Source organism: Momordica charantia (assembly GCF_013281855.1).
Source record: "Momordica charantia cultivar OHB3-1 chromosome 6 unlocalized genomic scaffold, Mcharantia_2.0 BLBB01000006.1, whole genome shotgun sequence".
NCBI classification, from domain to species: Eukaryota; Viridiplantae; Streptophyta; class Magnoliopsida; order Cucurbitales; family Cucurbitaceae; genus Momordica; species Momordica charantia.
Window position 1 is genome coordinate 30,337,382 of NW_028275164.1, and position 13,399 is coordinate 30,350,780.

At 36.3% G+C, this 13,399-nt stretch overlaps 1 protein-coding gene across 2 annotated transcripts in view; it reads right to left on the bottom strand.

Annotated features, from left to right (window-relative positions):
- The window catches only part of CPSF160 (cleavage and polyadenylation specificity factor 160), a 58,078-nt gene extending 45,035 nt beyond the window's left edge, over positions 1-13,043 (bottom strand). The window contains exons 1-5 of one of the 2 annotated variants that reach the window (XM_022301395.2): positions 12,469-13,043; positions 11,011-11,157; positions 8,095-8,248; positions 6,176-6,311; positions 646-791 (exon numbers count right to left, since the gene is read on the bottom strand). In XM_022301395.2, coding sequence (XP_022157087.2) covers positions 646-791; positions 6,176-6,311; positions 8,095-8,248; positions 11,011-11,157; positions 12,469-12,788 — 903 coding nt within the window. In that variant the 5' untranslated portion in view covers positions 12,789-13,043. Of the gene's footprint in view, positions 1-645; positions 792-5,986; positions 6,048-6,175; positions 6,312-8,094; positions 8,249-11,010; positions 11,158-12,468 lie in introns of those variants that run through there. The other variant, XM_088125702.1, reaches the window with a different exon arrangement.
- Positions 13,044-13,399: the final 356 nt, after the last annotated feature.

The following is a 13,399-nucleotide window of genomic DNA, read 5'->3' on the forward strand; positions in this document are numbered from 1 at the left end:
TTCTCTCCTTCTAGAGGTTGTCTCCTTAAACATTTTGTATCATTTCATAAAATAAAAATAAAAATAAAAACTTGTTTCTTGTTCAAATATTAACTATTTAGTTATTATTTGCATGCCATTATGAATGAAATAAAGGCCAAAGTTATGCCCCTTTTCAGGGCAAAATAATCACACCGAGATCATATACCTGCATTAGGATTGGAAATATTACCACAACCATGGATAATGATGACACACTATTTCTCATGTTGTTCAAATTTTATTAAAGAGTCAACCTTAATAGTACCTTTACGACAAATAAACCAGGTTTTTTTTTTTTTAACAAGAAACGAACTTTTCATTGATAGATGAAAAGGAACATAAAATGTTCAAGATACAAACTCCCAAGGGAGTGAAACCAATAAACCAGGTTTATGTGAACCATTTTAAAGTTAATAAAATAAGTTCTCCATTCCTACTATCTGTACTACTATTCCATGGAAATCTAGAAACACCCAACAAAACAGAGTGTAATTTCAACAAATATGCCAATTAATCAAAGGTTCAAATGTGACAAATTATTTAATAAAAATGATATATCTATACTATAAAAGTTGGTGAAGTTTTTGCAGCTTTCTGATAGGATTGATCCAGATTTATACTTACACGGGCAGACCATATGAGAGGATGCTGCTTCAAGGTTGTGCTAATACTTAGCGCAGAAATCATACAAGTATGGTGCTTCCATGAAACACGACCAGCCCAGGTAAGTTCCTGCTCGTGAAGAATCACCATCACAGGTTCAATATAACCTAAAAAGAGGAGAAATCTTCTGTTAGAAATATCATACAAGAAAGACTGATTCAAAGGTTAATCTTTTCTTTCCAAAAATAAAACCAATGGCACAACATTCGACCAAGTAAAGCTACAAGTTACAAAATAACTCATAGCTTACCTCCAACCAAAATGAAGATGATTAGTTATACGATTAGTTATAAGAGTTGCGGTTAGTTTACACCTCCGTTGATGCATCCCTCTAGATCTAGATTCAAAGGTTAGTCTTTTCATGAAAAACACACTTTATTCTTTTTAAAAATGAAACAAAATCTCACTTTAGAATATTCGGGGACCTTTGAAGCTCTCTTCTCTCTCTAAGATTTTGAACATTCAGGAAAGTTCAAGAGGGATTCATAGGTAACTGTCAATCTCCTCAAGATTTTTTATTAAGCTATTTTTCAAATCATCAGCGTGTTAGAGATTGTTATTACTCTGGAATATGGCTTTTCTAGCTAAATTGGGATGGAGATTCTTTTGGGAAACACTCTTTTTGGAACAAAATTATATCTAGCATTCACTGCTCAGATTCTTTTGGATGGTATATGGCCAAAAGAAAGAACATCAACCTTCGAAGCCCTTGGCTTACTATTTCCAAAATTTGGAAGCAACTGAAACTTTTTTCTTCATTCAAAGTGGGAAATAATGGTAAAAGAATTTCTGTGTGGCATGATTGTTGGTTGGTAGATTCTCCTCCAAATCTCAGTTTTCCCTTCTTTTTTTAAGGAGTATTGAACCATTTATTTAAGGAGTTCTGTCACCAAATGGTTCCATGTCTGATTTTTTCGATGAGTTTTGTTTATCATGTAGAATTACTTTCAAAAGAAACCTGTTAAGGATCCCACATTGAAAAGAAAAGGGACCTAACAATGGTTTATAATAAACATGGGTTACTCCTCTCATTGCCAATTGGTTTTCCGATGGAACCCCATGAATATTGATATGGTATCAGAGCCCAAAACGCTCAAACGAGCAACCGATCCAAAAATGGAATCCGGCCAAGATCGATGAGCCAAAAAGAGCCACGATCTTGAGAGGGCATGTTAAGGATCCCACATTGAAAAGAAAAGGGACCTAACAATGGTTTATAATAGACATGGGCTACTCCTCTCATTACCAATTGGTTTTAAGATCGAACCCCTTGAATATTGATAAAACCTAAAAGAGAAAGAAATTGTGGAATTCAACCTTCAAAAAGTCAAAGGAAAAAAAACAACAATAATTTTTTTTTAAGAAAATGATTCATTAAGCAAGCGAACAAAAGAACAGCCTGACAACAGGGAACAATGAGACCTCTTCCAAAAAGAACTAGCAAAGCAAAGCTCTCCAGTCTTGAAGGATCATCATAGAGGAACTGTAGTTACAAAAGAATTTGGTATTCCTATGACACCACCATGAGGCTGTGATATGTACACTATTACAAAAAGAATCAAAAGACTTAGCCTTTTCATCAAAAGACCAAAGAGTTCTCTCCAGCCAAAGATTCCATAGAAGAGCTCTGAACGAGCATTTGCACAAAAAAAAAAAAATTAACCTTTCCTTTGAAATGCCAACCGACAAAGCATTCAAGCAACCAAACATCCACGTCCATAGGCATAAAAATCGAGATCCCAAAGATATCAAACAACATCTGCCAACCTTTTACAGCAAACAGTCATTGCAGAAACAAGTGGTTTAAGGACTCTACATCCCTCAAACAAAGGCTACAAGCAGAGGGGGAAATCGTCAACTTGGGGCAGCGTTATTGTAATCTTTCAAATGTGTTCAAGGATCAGTGTGCTAAGGTCCATAGGCAAACCTTCACCTTTTTAGGGATAAAATCCTTCCAAATAAAATCTATCAACGGGGTTTGCAACTTTGGGGAGGTTTCTATAAGTTTCATAAAAGTTGATTTAGTCGAGAAGTAGCCATCCTTCTCGGGGAACCACATTGTCTTGTCTTCACCCAACCCTAAAACAAAAGAGTAAAGTCTCTGAACCATCCTCACCTAATTTTCAAGCTCCCCATCAAAGAGACCCCTTCTGAAGCCTAAATCCCAGGTTTTTTATCCACATTCCAGCTGTCTTTGGCCGAAGCATTCTGTTTTAAAGATATTGCAAACAGATCTGGAAACTCTTGCTCAAGAGGCATTTCGCCAGCCCATTTATCTAGCCAAAAGCTTATTCTTCCCCTTGATTTTCTTTGAAAACCAGAGCCTTTTGAAAATAATAACAACTCTTGGCAATATCAAACCAAGGCCTCCCTCAGTCCCTCTAGCTTTTCCTTTGGGAGTTCTAGTCCACCAACCATGATTGTCAACGCCGTAGATGCTAGCTATAACTCTCCTCCAGAGAGCAAATTCTTCCCGAGTAAAATGTCAAAGTCATTTCATCAACAAAGCAGTGTTCTTATGACGAAAAGCAACAATGCCCAAGCCCCCAGCTTCAAAGGACGGTAGGAATGTTCCCATTTCACCAATTTTCTGCAGGAGTGAGAGGATCCACCATCCCAGAAGAAGTTCCTCACAACCTTATCCATTCTTGCGTAATACTCACAGGGGCCTTTAACAATGAGAAGTAAAAATTAGGTAAGCTGTTCATAACAGATTGAGCCAAACTCAGCTCAATACAGCTTAAATCATTCTAATAAAGCTCCCTAAGACAATATCTTTGCCATCTGTTTGTTTTCTTTGTTTTGCAGCTACAAAAAACAAAATCATCATCTATCTTTCTACTGCTTATATTCTTTTGCAAGCTGGTATCATTTATTTATGAAGTTTGGTTTGCTTTGGATTTTTTCAAATGACTCAAAGTAATCTTTAACATATCTTGTTTGGTCCTCGTCTATCTTCTAGATCCCTTTATTATGGTCCAATGGGGTTACATTTCAGAGCTTTGGTTAGAATGGAATCAAAGTATTTTTTTTAATAGGAAACAACTTTTCACTGATATATATGAAAAGAAATAGAAACGTTCAAATTATACAAATTCCCAAAGGAATGAAAATATAAAAACAAAGGAAAAAAACAGAATAGAAACGTGAAAATAAAAAACAGCTAGAGCCCTAAAAAGGAATCCCAAAAAGAACAGATTGTTGTAAGTGAGTAGTCCATGAATAGAAATAGAACCAAGAGTGAGCACCATTGAGATGCTTTAAATTTAGCCATGTCAAAGCAATCGAACCAATTTCTCTTCTTGTCTTCGAAAATTCTTTGATTTCTTTCAAACCACAATTTGTAAATTAAGGCTTTTACTGAATTAGACCATAGAAGCCACGCTTTAGGATTAACTTTGGGGCCACTTAGAAGCTGGTTTAAGTTCCTTCCGATCGTATGAGAAAAAAACTCATTGGATGGTGAAGGAAGCAAACATCGGAATCAGAGGATATTTGAAAATAAGCATTGTATACTGTCTGATCTATTTGAATCCTCCTAGCTTCTCAGTGATGTTTATCAAAGTTATTCGCGGATTATCATCCTCGTGACATTTATTTAAATTGGAATGTCTCATTTCTCATGATTAGTCTTATTCTTTTGTTTGGTTCCCTTTCAACTTTTGTCCTTTCTCATTTATTCAATGAAAGTTTTATTTCTTGTTAGAAAAAAAAACCCCCTTTTAACTAAAAACTCTTCCAAGCTAACTTTTTTGCCCTAGAAAATACATTGATTCCTTTATATTCATAAATCTCAAACCAAAGCTTTGACCGTATTGAACCAAATTAGTTTTGCCTCTCTTCAATCCATGTCCAAAAAGAAGATAATAGATAGTTATTTCTTCCGACTTCCCCTTATTTTCTCAGTTTGTTCATTGTTTGGCGGGGGATGGAAATGACACCTACTTCTGAGAGGATATGTGGCTAGGGGATACACCTTTTTGCTTTGTTTCCTTACTTGTATCATATTTCTTCCATGAAGGGTCGGTTGGTGGCTCCAATTTTGCCTTCTCTAGGCAATGCTTCCTTGTTGGTTTTTGGTTTCCGTCATCCTTTGTCCAAGAGGGAGACATCGGATCTTGTAGCCTTATCGTCCAAGTTGGGGGACTTCGTTATTAGTGTGAGTAGTAGGGACTCTCCTTCGGTCACCTAATTCTTCTAAAGGGTTTTCGTGTAAATCCTTCTTCATGTGTCTGGCAGATCCTCTCCCCACTCATTGCTCTGTTCTTTCTTCATTATGGAATGTTAAGATTCCGAAGAAGGTCATATTTTTTGTATGGTAGTTATTACACGACAAGGTTAATACATTTAATCGCATTACAAGGCATTAATCTTTTTTTACAGGGCCACAATGTTTTTTGTAGGGTGCCATATAGGTTCTAATTCATCTCCTGTGGGCTTGCCCGTTTGCATCCTCTATTTGGAATTGTTTGTTTTGGACTTTAAGATTTCTCTATTTGCTCTAAAGAGTGTAATTCGATGTTGGAAGAGGTTCTCCTTCACTATTCATTTCAGGATAAGGGGTGCTTTTCGTGGTGAGTGGGGTTTGTGTTGTTCTATGGAGGCTATGAAATGAGAAAAATAACAGAATTCATAGAGAAGTCGAGAGATCTTGGGAGGAGGTTTTGGCTCTCGTTCGATTTTATGTTTCTCTTTGGGCCATGGTGTCCAAAGATTTTTGTAATTACCCCTTAGGTTTAATCCCGTTAGATTTGAGACCCTTCTTTTAGTTTGGCACCTTTTGTTGGGGCTATATTTCAGCATGTCCTTTTGTATTCTTTCATTCTTCTCAATGAAACTATGTTTTTGCATTAAAAAAATAATTGAAAAAATAACTAAAAAAATAACCATGAGCAACCAAAACACTGAAGCGTAACCTCCCAAATTTTCATGTTAAAGAAACAATGGGAAAACAAGGGATGAAAGTCCTCTCCCACCTCTAAACACAATAAACAACAGTTAGGACTCAATGTCCAAAAAGAGCACCAGACAATTTTTATCCTGTTTAAGCTTAACTTCCATACAGAATTTACTAAGTGTTCCATACAGAATTTACTAAGTGTGTATACTGTATGCAGCCTACAATGAAGGAGCAGCTACCAATTCTCAAGGCTTGATTTTACAGTAAAAATTCTTGATTTATCTAGATTCCAGTATTTTTTATCATTACAAATCTTTTTGAATGGAAAGATCGGTGAGATTTTATAATATATTATTCCTTGAATTAAAAATAATAATAAAAAAAAAGTTTTGTTGTAACCACCTCATGGACAGATGTATGTATTCTGTTGGTCCACGTTTTTGGGCAGCAGAAATTTTTGCTGTCCAGCTTGAGCCAAGTTTTAATGGATTGCTTTCAAAATAATGATAGATAAAAAAATATAAAAGTATGAGGGGAAAAGATAAAGCACAATAAAGTATGATAGAAAATCAAGGAATTTTCAATACACACCATGTACAAATACGAAATCCTTTACATGTTTCACATCCAAATCCCTTAGGTTGCTAAGGTATGAAGATTCAACTCGAGCAGAACTTGCACCTCCGTGACCAAAAGCTTCATCGACCGCAACCAAACCAGAACCAGCCTAACATATAAATTTTTTAATGCAAGTTGAACATAAAGATAACATATGAGTATAGATACATGCATAAATAATAAGCCAGGTGATTTCGAATACAATCCCATTGTTTCTTATCAAAAAAAAAATAATAATAAGCCAGGTGATGATCCTATAAGAAACAAAAACTTTTTAATGAAGAAACCAATAAGTCATGTGATGATTCTACAAGAAACCAAAACTTTTTAATGAAGAACCATACTTCCATTAAGATAAATGAAAAATACAAAAATGCAATGCAGTTAGGTCCCATTATTTTGGATTGGAGCCTTTTATTTAGGGATTCCCCTTTGTTGGACTGTTTTTTTGTGTGCCCTCTTTGTTTCTTTTTTGGTATGTTTTTCATTTCTCTCAATGAAAGTTCTGTTTCTTATAAAAAATAAAAAAAACAAAAACAAAAACAAAAATGCAATGCAAAAAAGGAAAAGTCCATTACAAAAGGAGCCTATACAAAAAAAAATGAAAACAAACTAGAGATTACAAGAAGGGTCCAAATTGTTGAGAATTAATTTTTTTTAAAAAAAAGATGGTCTTAAAACACGTAGGAGATAGACACCAAAAGAGAATATTCGCTATTGCAGAGGTTGAAAATGAGTGTCAGGTTAGGGCACTCATGTAAATAGCAATTCAGGAAAGTTAGATTTATTATTTTTATCCATTTAAACTTGTAATCTTTGATCCCTAAAGTTTAGGGGCTGATTAGATTACTTTGTTAACACAATGTAATCATTAATAAATATAACGAATAAATTCTCAAAAACTTCCAAGGTATAAGAGAATAGGAGAAAAAAAAAACCCTAGGTTCCTCAAAACCCTAGGTGCTGCTGATGGCACCCCACCCTACTTGTGGTGACTGCTTCAATCTACAACTACATCATAGTTGATTGTTTGTCAGGCTTCTTTTTAACAAGGAATTCCCACGTACTAGATAAACTATAAACCCTCTCTTGTTCTTGGCTTCTCCAACCTTAATTAGGTCTTCCTTTAAACAATTCCTCATCTTCAAGTTCAATCCTTTGATTTTCCCAGAGGTTTTTGCGTGCACTACCTGTATTGATATCTACTCCTAAAATCATAGCAAATTGGATCCCTAGGCACATAAACGCATAATGTAGGGATACTCACCCAATCAACAGGGCTAAAAATGCTACTCTCTTGCCAAAAAATGGGTATATGTCACGATAGATGTTACCTTCTTCGAACATCTCTCATTATACTCCAAAACTGATTTTGAGGGAGAGAGCGAGTGACAATCAACTTTGTCAAGTCTCAACAATCGACATATTTTAAATATTCAATACTTTAAACATCAAAAGATAATATAGTTCATTAAAAAGATCCAAAAAACTTTATAAAACAAACTCAAAAGTAGAATAAAACAAGTATTCTACACATTTTCTTCATCCTTGTCACCTCTGTCAGATTACGTTTGACCATCAAAATCACTAAATACTACCGCTTCCAGTTTTGGTTCATCACCTAAACATGCTAAACATGTCAGTCATATGCCGTCTTGCTCAATGTGCAAATATTGTGAATGATAAGTCAATTTTAGCATATTTCAATGTAAACCAAGAAGCTTAAATGAAGAATGGTGCTATAGAACATAAGCCAGTGGATAGAATTACTTATAGTCCAACATAGTTTCTCTTTCTATACAATACACAGATAGTAGGAACTAGAAGTCAACAAAGCATCGCATAAAGTTACCACCCCTAGCCAAGTAAAAAGTTCGGAAGGCAAAAGACACCTGCGAAGCCTTAAGTATTATCATTTGCAAACCATAAACAAGAACTCCTCCACACCTGCCTTGAGGATCAACCTTTACCACAGGACCTCTTGCAAATGATTCTCGACCTCTTTTCAAATGAAGCCATTGTGGACCCTCAAAGCAATGCATTGAGCTACAAATGAAAAATTCCACTCAATAGTAATTGTCAAATGCCAAAGAAAATTAGACGACTGAAATAATAAAATAACCAGCGCAATAGCCTTTCCCAGCATAATATATTTGTAGATCTATCTGGTACATGATGGAAATAATTAGGAGGGATAGAATAACTACATTATTTTTTCAATGAGAAACCAAGCTTTCATTGAGAAAAGAATGGAAGAAAACAAAAGAACACGCCAAAGGGCATACAAAAGCTAGAACAACCCAAACCAAGGAGCCTCACACCTAGCTCTACAAAAAGGGGCTTCAATCCAAAATAATGAGATCTGATCAATAATTACAAAAGTCCTCAGAAGCCAACACTTATGTAGAGGCATAAGGCATTAACCCTAGCCAACAATCACATCTCCTCCCAAGATTTATCCATATCTTTAACAATTATAGTGTTCTTTTCTAGCCAAAAACCCCAAAGGACCAACTTGCCAAAAACCCGACCCTTGTCTCTATATGGCAGAGGCACTAGGATCTCCTCCATCATAGACCTGCACTCCCTGATTCGAGCCAAACAAACACCAAATGCTTGAAAAAAAAAATTATCCCAAACTAAGCAAGACAACTCCAAAGGGACGACTAGATCCTCAGTCGCATTCCTATAGAGACAACACCACTGCAGCCCCACCACAAAAGAATAATGTCTCATAAATTCACAATACGGCCTAGGATGTTCACCCTCCCAAGCAAAACGTACCACCCAAAGAATTTAACCTCCTTTGAAATTTTGACATTCCACGTTAAGGAAAAAATAAGGGCACTCAAAGGGGGAGGATCACACAAACGACAGAAGTAAGAGCTACAAGAAACCTAGAATAACTACATTATGGTCATGCATAACAAATATGTATGTTGCCTTAATATATAAGTCACATAATAAACTTGAAGTCAAATAAAATTACCAGTAAAGCTACCAAGAGATGAACTAATCTAACAATTACAAATACATTAACCTTTTTGTTTGTTTGATTCTAGTTACTTCCTGATATTTTTTAGGTTCCATCCGATACTCAAGATACAAAGGACCATGGTCAGCAATCTATCAACATTTGCACCTCATTAAGGATGTAGCCATCTGCCGTGTGGGGGAGAATAGCCAACTCAGCTTCTGGAATGACAGATGGATTGCACGGGGATCTTTGGCTAGCCTTTTTCCGACCCTATTTGCTCTAACTGAGTATAAGAAGGCCACTATTGCAGACCACTGGTCTAGATCCACCTCCTCCTAGAACTACAACTTCCGCCGAGCTCTCAAGGAAAAGGAAATCGATGATTGGCTGCGCCTATCACAAATGATAAACCCGATTGTCCTCCCCCCCTTGAGGACTTATGGTTATGGCCCCCTGGAAAAAACAGATTCTATTCCACAAAATCTGTCTTCAACCTCATTGTTTCGCACACCTCCCCCCTGGCCCCCACCCTCTACCCAAGTCTTTGGCAAGAAAAATGCCCTAAGAAAGTCAAAATCTTCTGCTGGGAGCTTAGTCATGGGGCCCTAAATACGCATGATAGAGTTCAGAGGAAACACCCCCACATGGCCCTTTCCCCAAATTGCAGTCACCTATGTTTTGGGGCATCAGAGACACAAGGCCACCTTTTCATCCACTTTGCATATGCCACTCGTTTTTGGAACCGTATTCTTATGGAATTTGGTTGGAAAACAGCTCTACACACTAGACCTTCCATTTTCCTTGACTGCCTCCTAACTGGACACCCTTTCCGAAAGGCCAAAGCTACCCTTTGGGTTCTCATAATTCGGGCTTACCTATGGAGTTTATGGTTGGAAAGAAATGATAGGGTCTTCAACAATAAATCACACTCTTTTGATAGTTTTTTTGATAGAGTTTTGCTATTAGCTCTTGGTTGGTGTAAAAGCTTCTACTCCCTCTTTAACAACTACTCTCTTAATGACCTTATTACAAGTTGGAAGGTTTTCTTGTAATTGCCCTTGCGGCCTTTTGTATATTGCATACCATCAATGAAATATTTGTTTCATATCAAAATATATATATATATATAATCTTAAATATAAGATGATCAAGTTCACTAATAATGTTGAACCATTCTGAGAAAATAAACAAGATAACTAGAAAGATTAAATTTTTGGAGATGGTTTCCAATAATCAAACACAAACATTATCATGGAAGACGATAGAAAAACATGAATGTTGCATAACACATCTGATCAGAGAACCATACTTCGTACTAAATGCAAGTAGTCACGGACTCTATGGAAATCTTAACAAACCAAAAGGCTGTACCAATGTATGGACAGTGCCAACATACAGTTGTGTTCCTTTCATGTCTCCTCTTTAGAAAAAAATATTAGAAGAAGAAATAAAACTTGTTAGAGATATTAAATCTAGAAATACGTGAATTTTCTGCCTGCACCAATTATGTTTTTCTGTATAAAAAATAAAGGGAAAAAATCACTAGAATTGTGGTAAATATGAATTCAACAATTAAGGACTTGTCTTACCCAGTCCCCAATTATGTTAATCATGGATCAGACAAGGATAAAGAGTTCTAGTAGACACACATAAAACACCAAAAGTTAAAGATTTGCACATCCCATGTCAATGTACATATTTTTTATTATGCACATTATCTTTGTTTGAAAGTTCATAAACTTACACGTGAGAATTAGTCAATGATTAAATTATTGTAGAGACCAATCAAAAAAGCAAACAAATATCTTGTTCCTTTAACACCTCCACCCACCTTGTACGGAGACAATGAATAGAATCATCAAACTCGAGCACTGAAATTTTTGCTTCTTGAAAGACTAATATAATCGAATCTCTTTTCTTAGAACCATCACCTCCTCTGCTAGACAAAATTGCCATAGATTCAACATTACCATGCAACCTGCAATGCAAGATGCGAGAAAATAAAATTATCACTCAACAAAAATAGCAAAGAGCTTACTAAAAATAAATCTGACTTCTTCCACTCTAGTTCTACACTAGTGTTGTGCATTACTTGCAAACCAGCATCAAGGGATCTAAATCACATTCTTTAAGGTGCCCATTCACAATGAAAATGATGAAGATCTTGTAATCTTTTGGGGAGGTGGTGCCAAGTTGAGGTTGTCATGCTACGTGGAGGAAGTCCTCATACATCCTTATTTCCCATACAAAGAAAGATTTCTTTGGGAATTTAGTTCCTTTGCTATTTCATGGATCATCTTGCTAGAAAGGAAAACAAGGGTGCTTATAGGGGTGAGAGATCTTGAGGAGAGATTTGGAGTTTTGTGCACTTAAATGCTTCCCCCTTTGTGTCTATTTGACCAAGTTTTATTTTGATACTCCTTTGTTCTTTATTACCAACAATTGCAGTTCCGTCTTGTAACTTCTTCCTTTCATTGTATCTCCTTTTTCTTTGTTTTGACCTGCCTTTTTGTATGACTTTCTTTTTTGTAGTTCTATTCTTCTTAATAATAGTTGGTTTTATATTTTAAAAAAGCAGTTTAGAATTAATTCACAAAGACCTGGGCATTATTTGCATTCATAACTTGATTCAGATACGCTTCCAACCATATCATATAACTCGTCTTGATGAGCCCACCTTACTCCATCCACCACTGATAAACAAACTAAACAGCATATGGTAATTGATCTGCTGACTTGGATGCAGGGTACTTTAGCAATGTTGTCTACAATTTTATGGGATCCTGTCAAAGAATTAATCGCTCCCCTAGGAAAAGTCGTGAAAGCTACAGTATCAAAAAATAATATCCAACCATTTCTAGAACTCTAATTTATATAAAGATGAAGCTTCTATTTTCTTTCCAAGGTGAGACTTTGAATTGTCCCTCCCTTTTTAAAAAGAAGGATTAATGACAGACTACTACCATAACTTATCTTAATCAACAGAGATGGATAGAAAAAGACTACGACCTGAGAGAGTTGTAGCATGGATATACACTCAAAAACAAGTAAAGGGCATTTATATGTTCTTCGTCTTCCATAATATTAGGGTTCTACAAGCAATATGTAAATGATGTTGGTGTATATGATTTTTGCGGACAGTTAATGATTATATCAAGGAGCCTCCTTTGCAAATATTCGAGATAGTTAGCTAGTAACACATTTTTCTTTCTATGAGAAACAAGCTTATTACTGATATGATGAAAAGTACAAAATGGGAGGCAAAAGGACCCATAATTGAGGAGTATACCTATAGTGGCAAACAAGCTCGAGCGACGCCCCAGAAACACCGTCCATAATGCCACCGCGCTTGACTTCTCCTGAGCTTCTCGATTCTCTGCCACCCTCTTCTTGAACTCTAACAACATAAACCTCGAGGATATTACCAGCGGTGACAACAAGGTTCGGAACTGGACCAATTTGTCGGCGGGCCGGCCAGTCAGAGTCGAGTTCGTCGCTATGAGATGTGACACCGGGTGCGAAGTCGGCGCGAGAATGGGTGATGAAGCCTGAATCGCAGTTCTCGATGCCCGTAGGCCAGTGCATCATTCTATAAGCTGCAAAGCTCATCCTCGAAGAGTGAAAGTGAACGATTCACGAACCAGATTACGAGAACGGGAAATGAGAAACGATGAGTAACACTGTGGTTGAGCTAGGAGGAAGCTATGGCCGCCACAATTCAGCGGTTGTAGAGATGTAGTTGGAGGCAGCTACGGAAAATGGAGTTGCAGACAATGACAATGTGCCGAGGTAGAAGAGGAGAGACGAGTAGACTAGGGCTTTGGAGAGGTTTGGCGGGAGGGCGCCTACTTTTGGTTTTTTTCTTTTTTATTTTTTTCTTTTTCTCTTCTTTTTTTTTTTTTAAATATTGGTTAGTGTCCGGCCAACTCACCCATCTCGATTAATCAGAAATTTTTTTAATTATATTTATTTACTTGGAAAATTGAGGGTCGACCTATACTATTTCAGGCTTTCCCAACTACATAGCCTCTATATGTTCTTTTTTTAATTCAAGCATATCATCTCTTCGACAGGCATGTCATCTTTTCGACATATATCAAATATTATTATTCTTTGGTTGTACACCTACTTTTTAATCTAGAAGTCTTGAATTTAAATTTCCATTATACCATTTTTTTTCTTTTTATTTAAAGATATTTTATATTACAAATTGTTTTCTC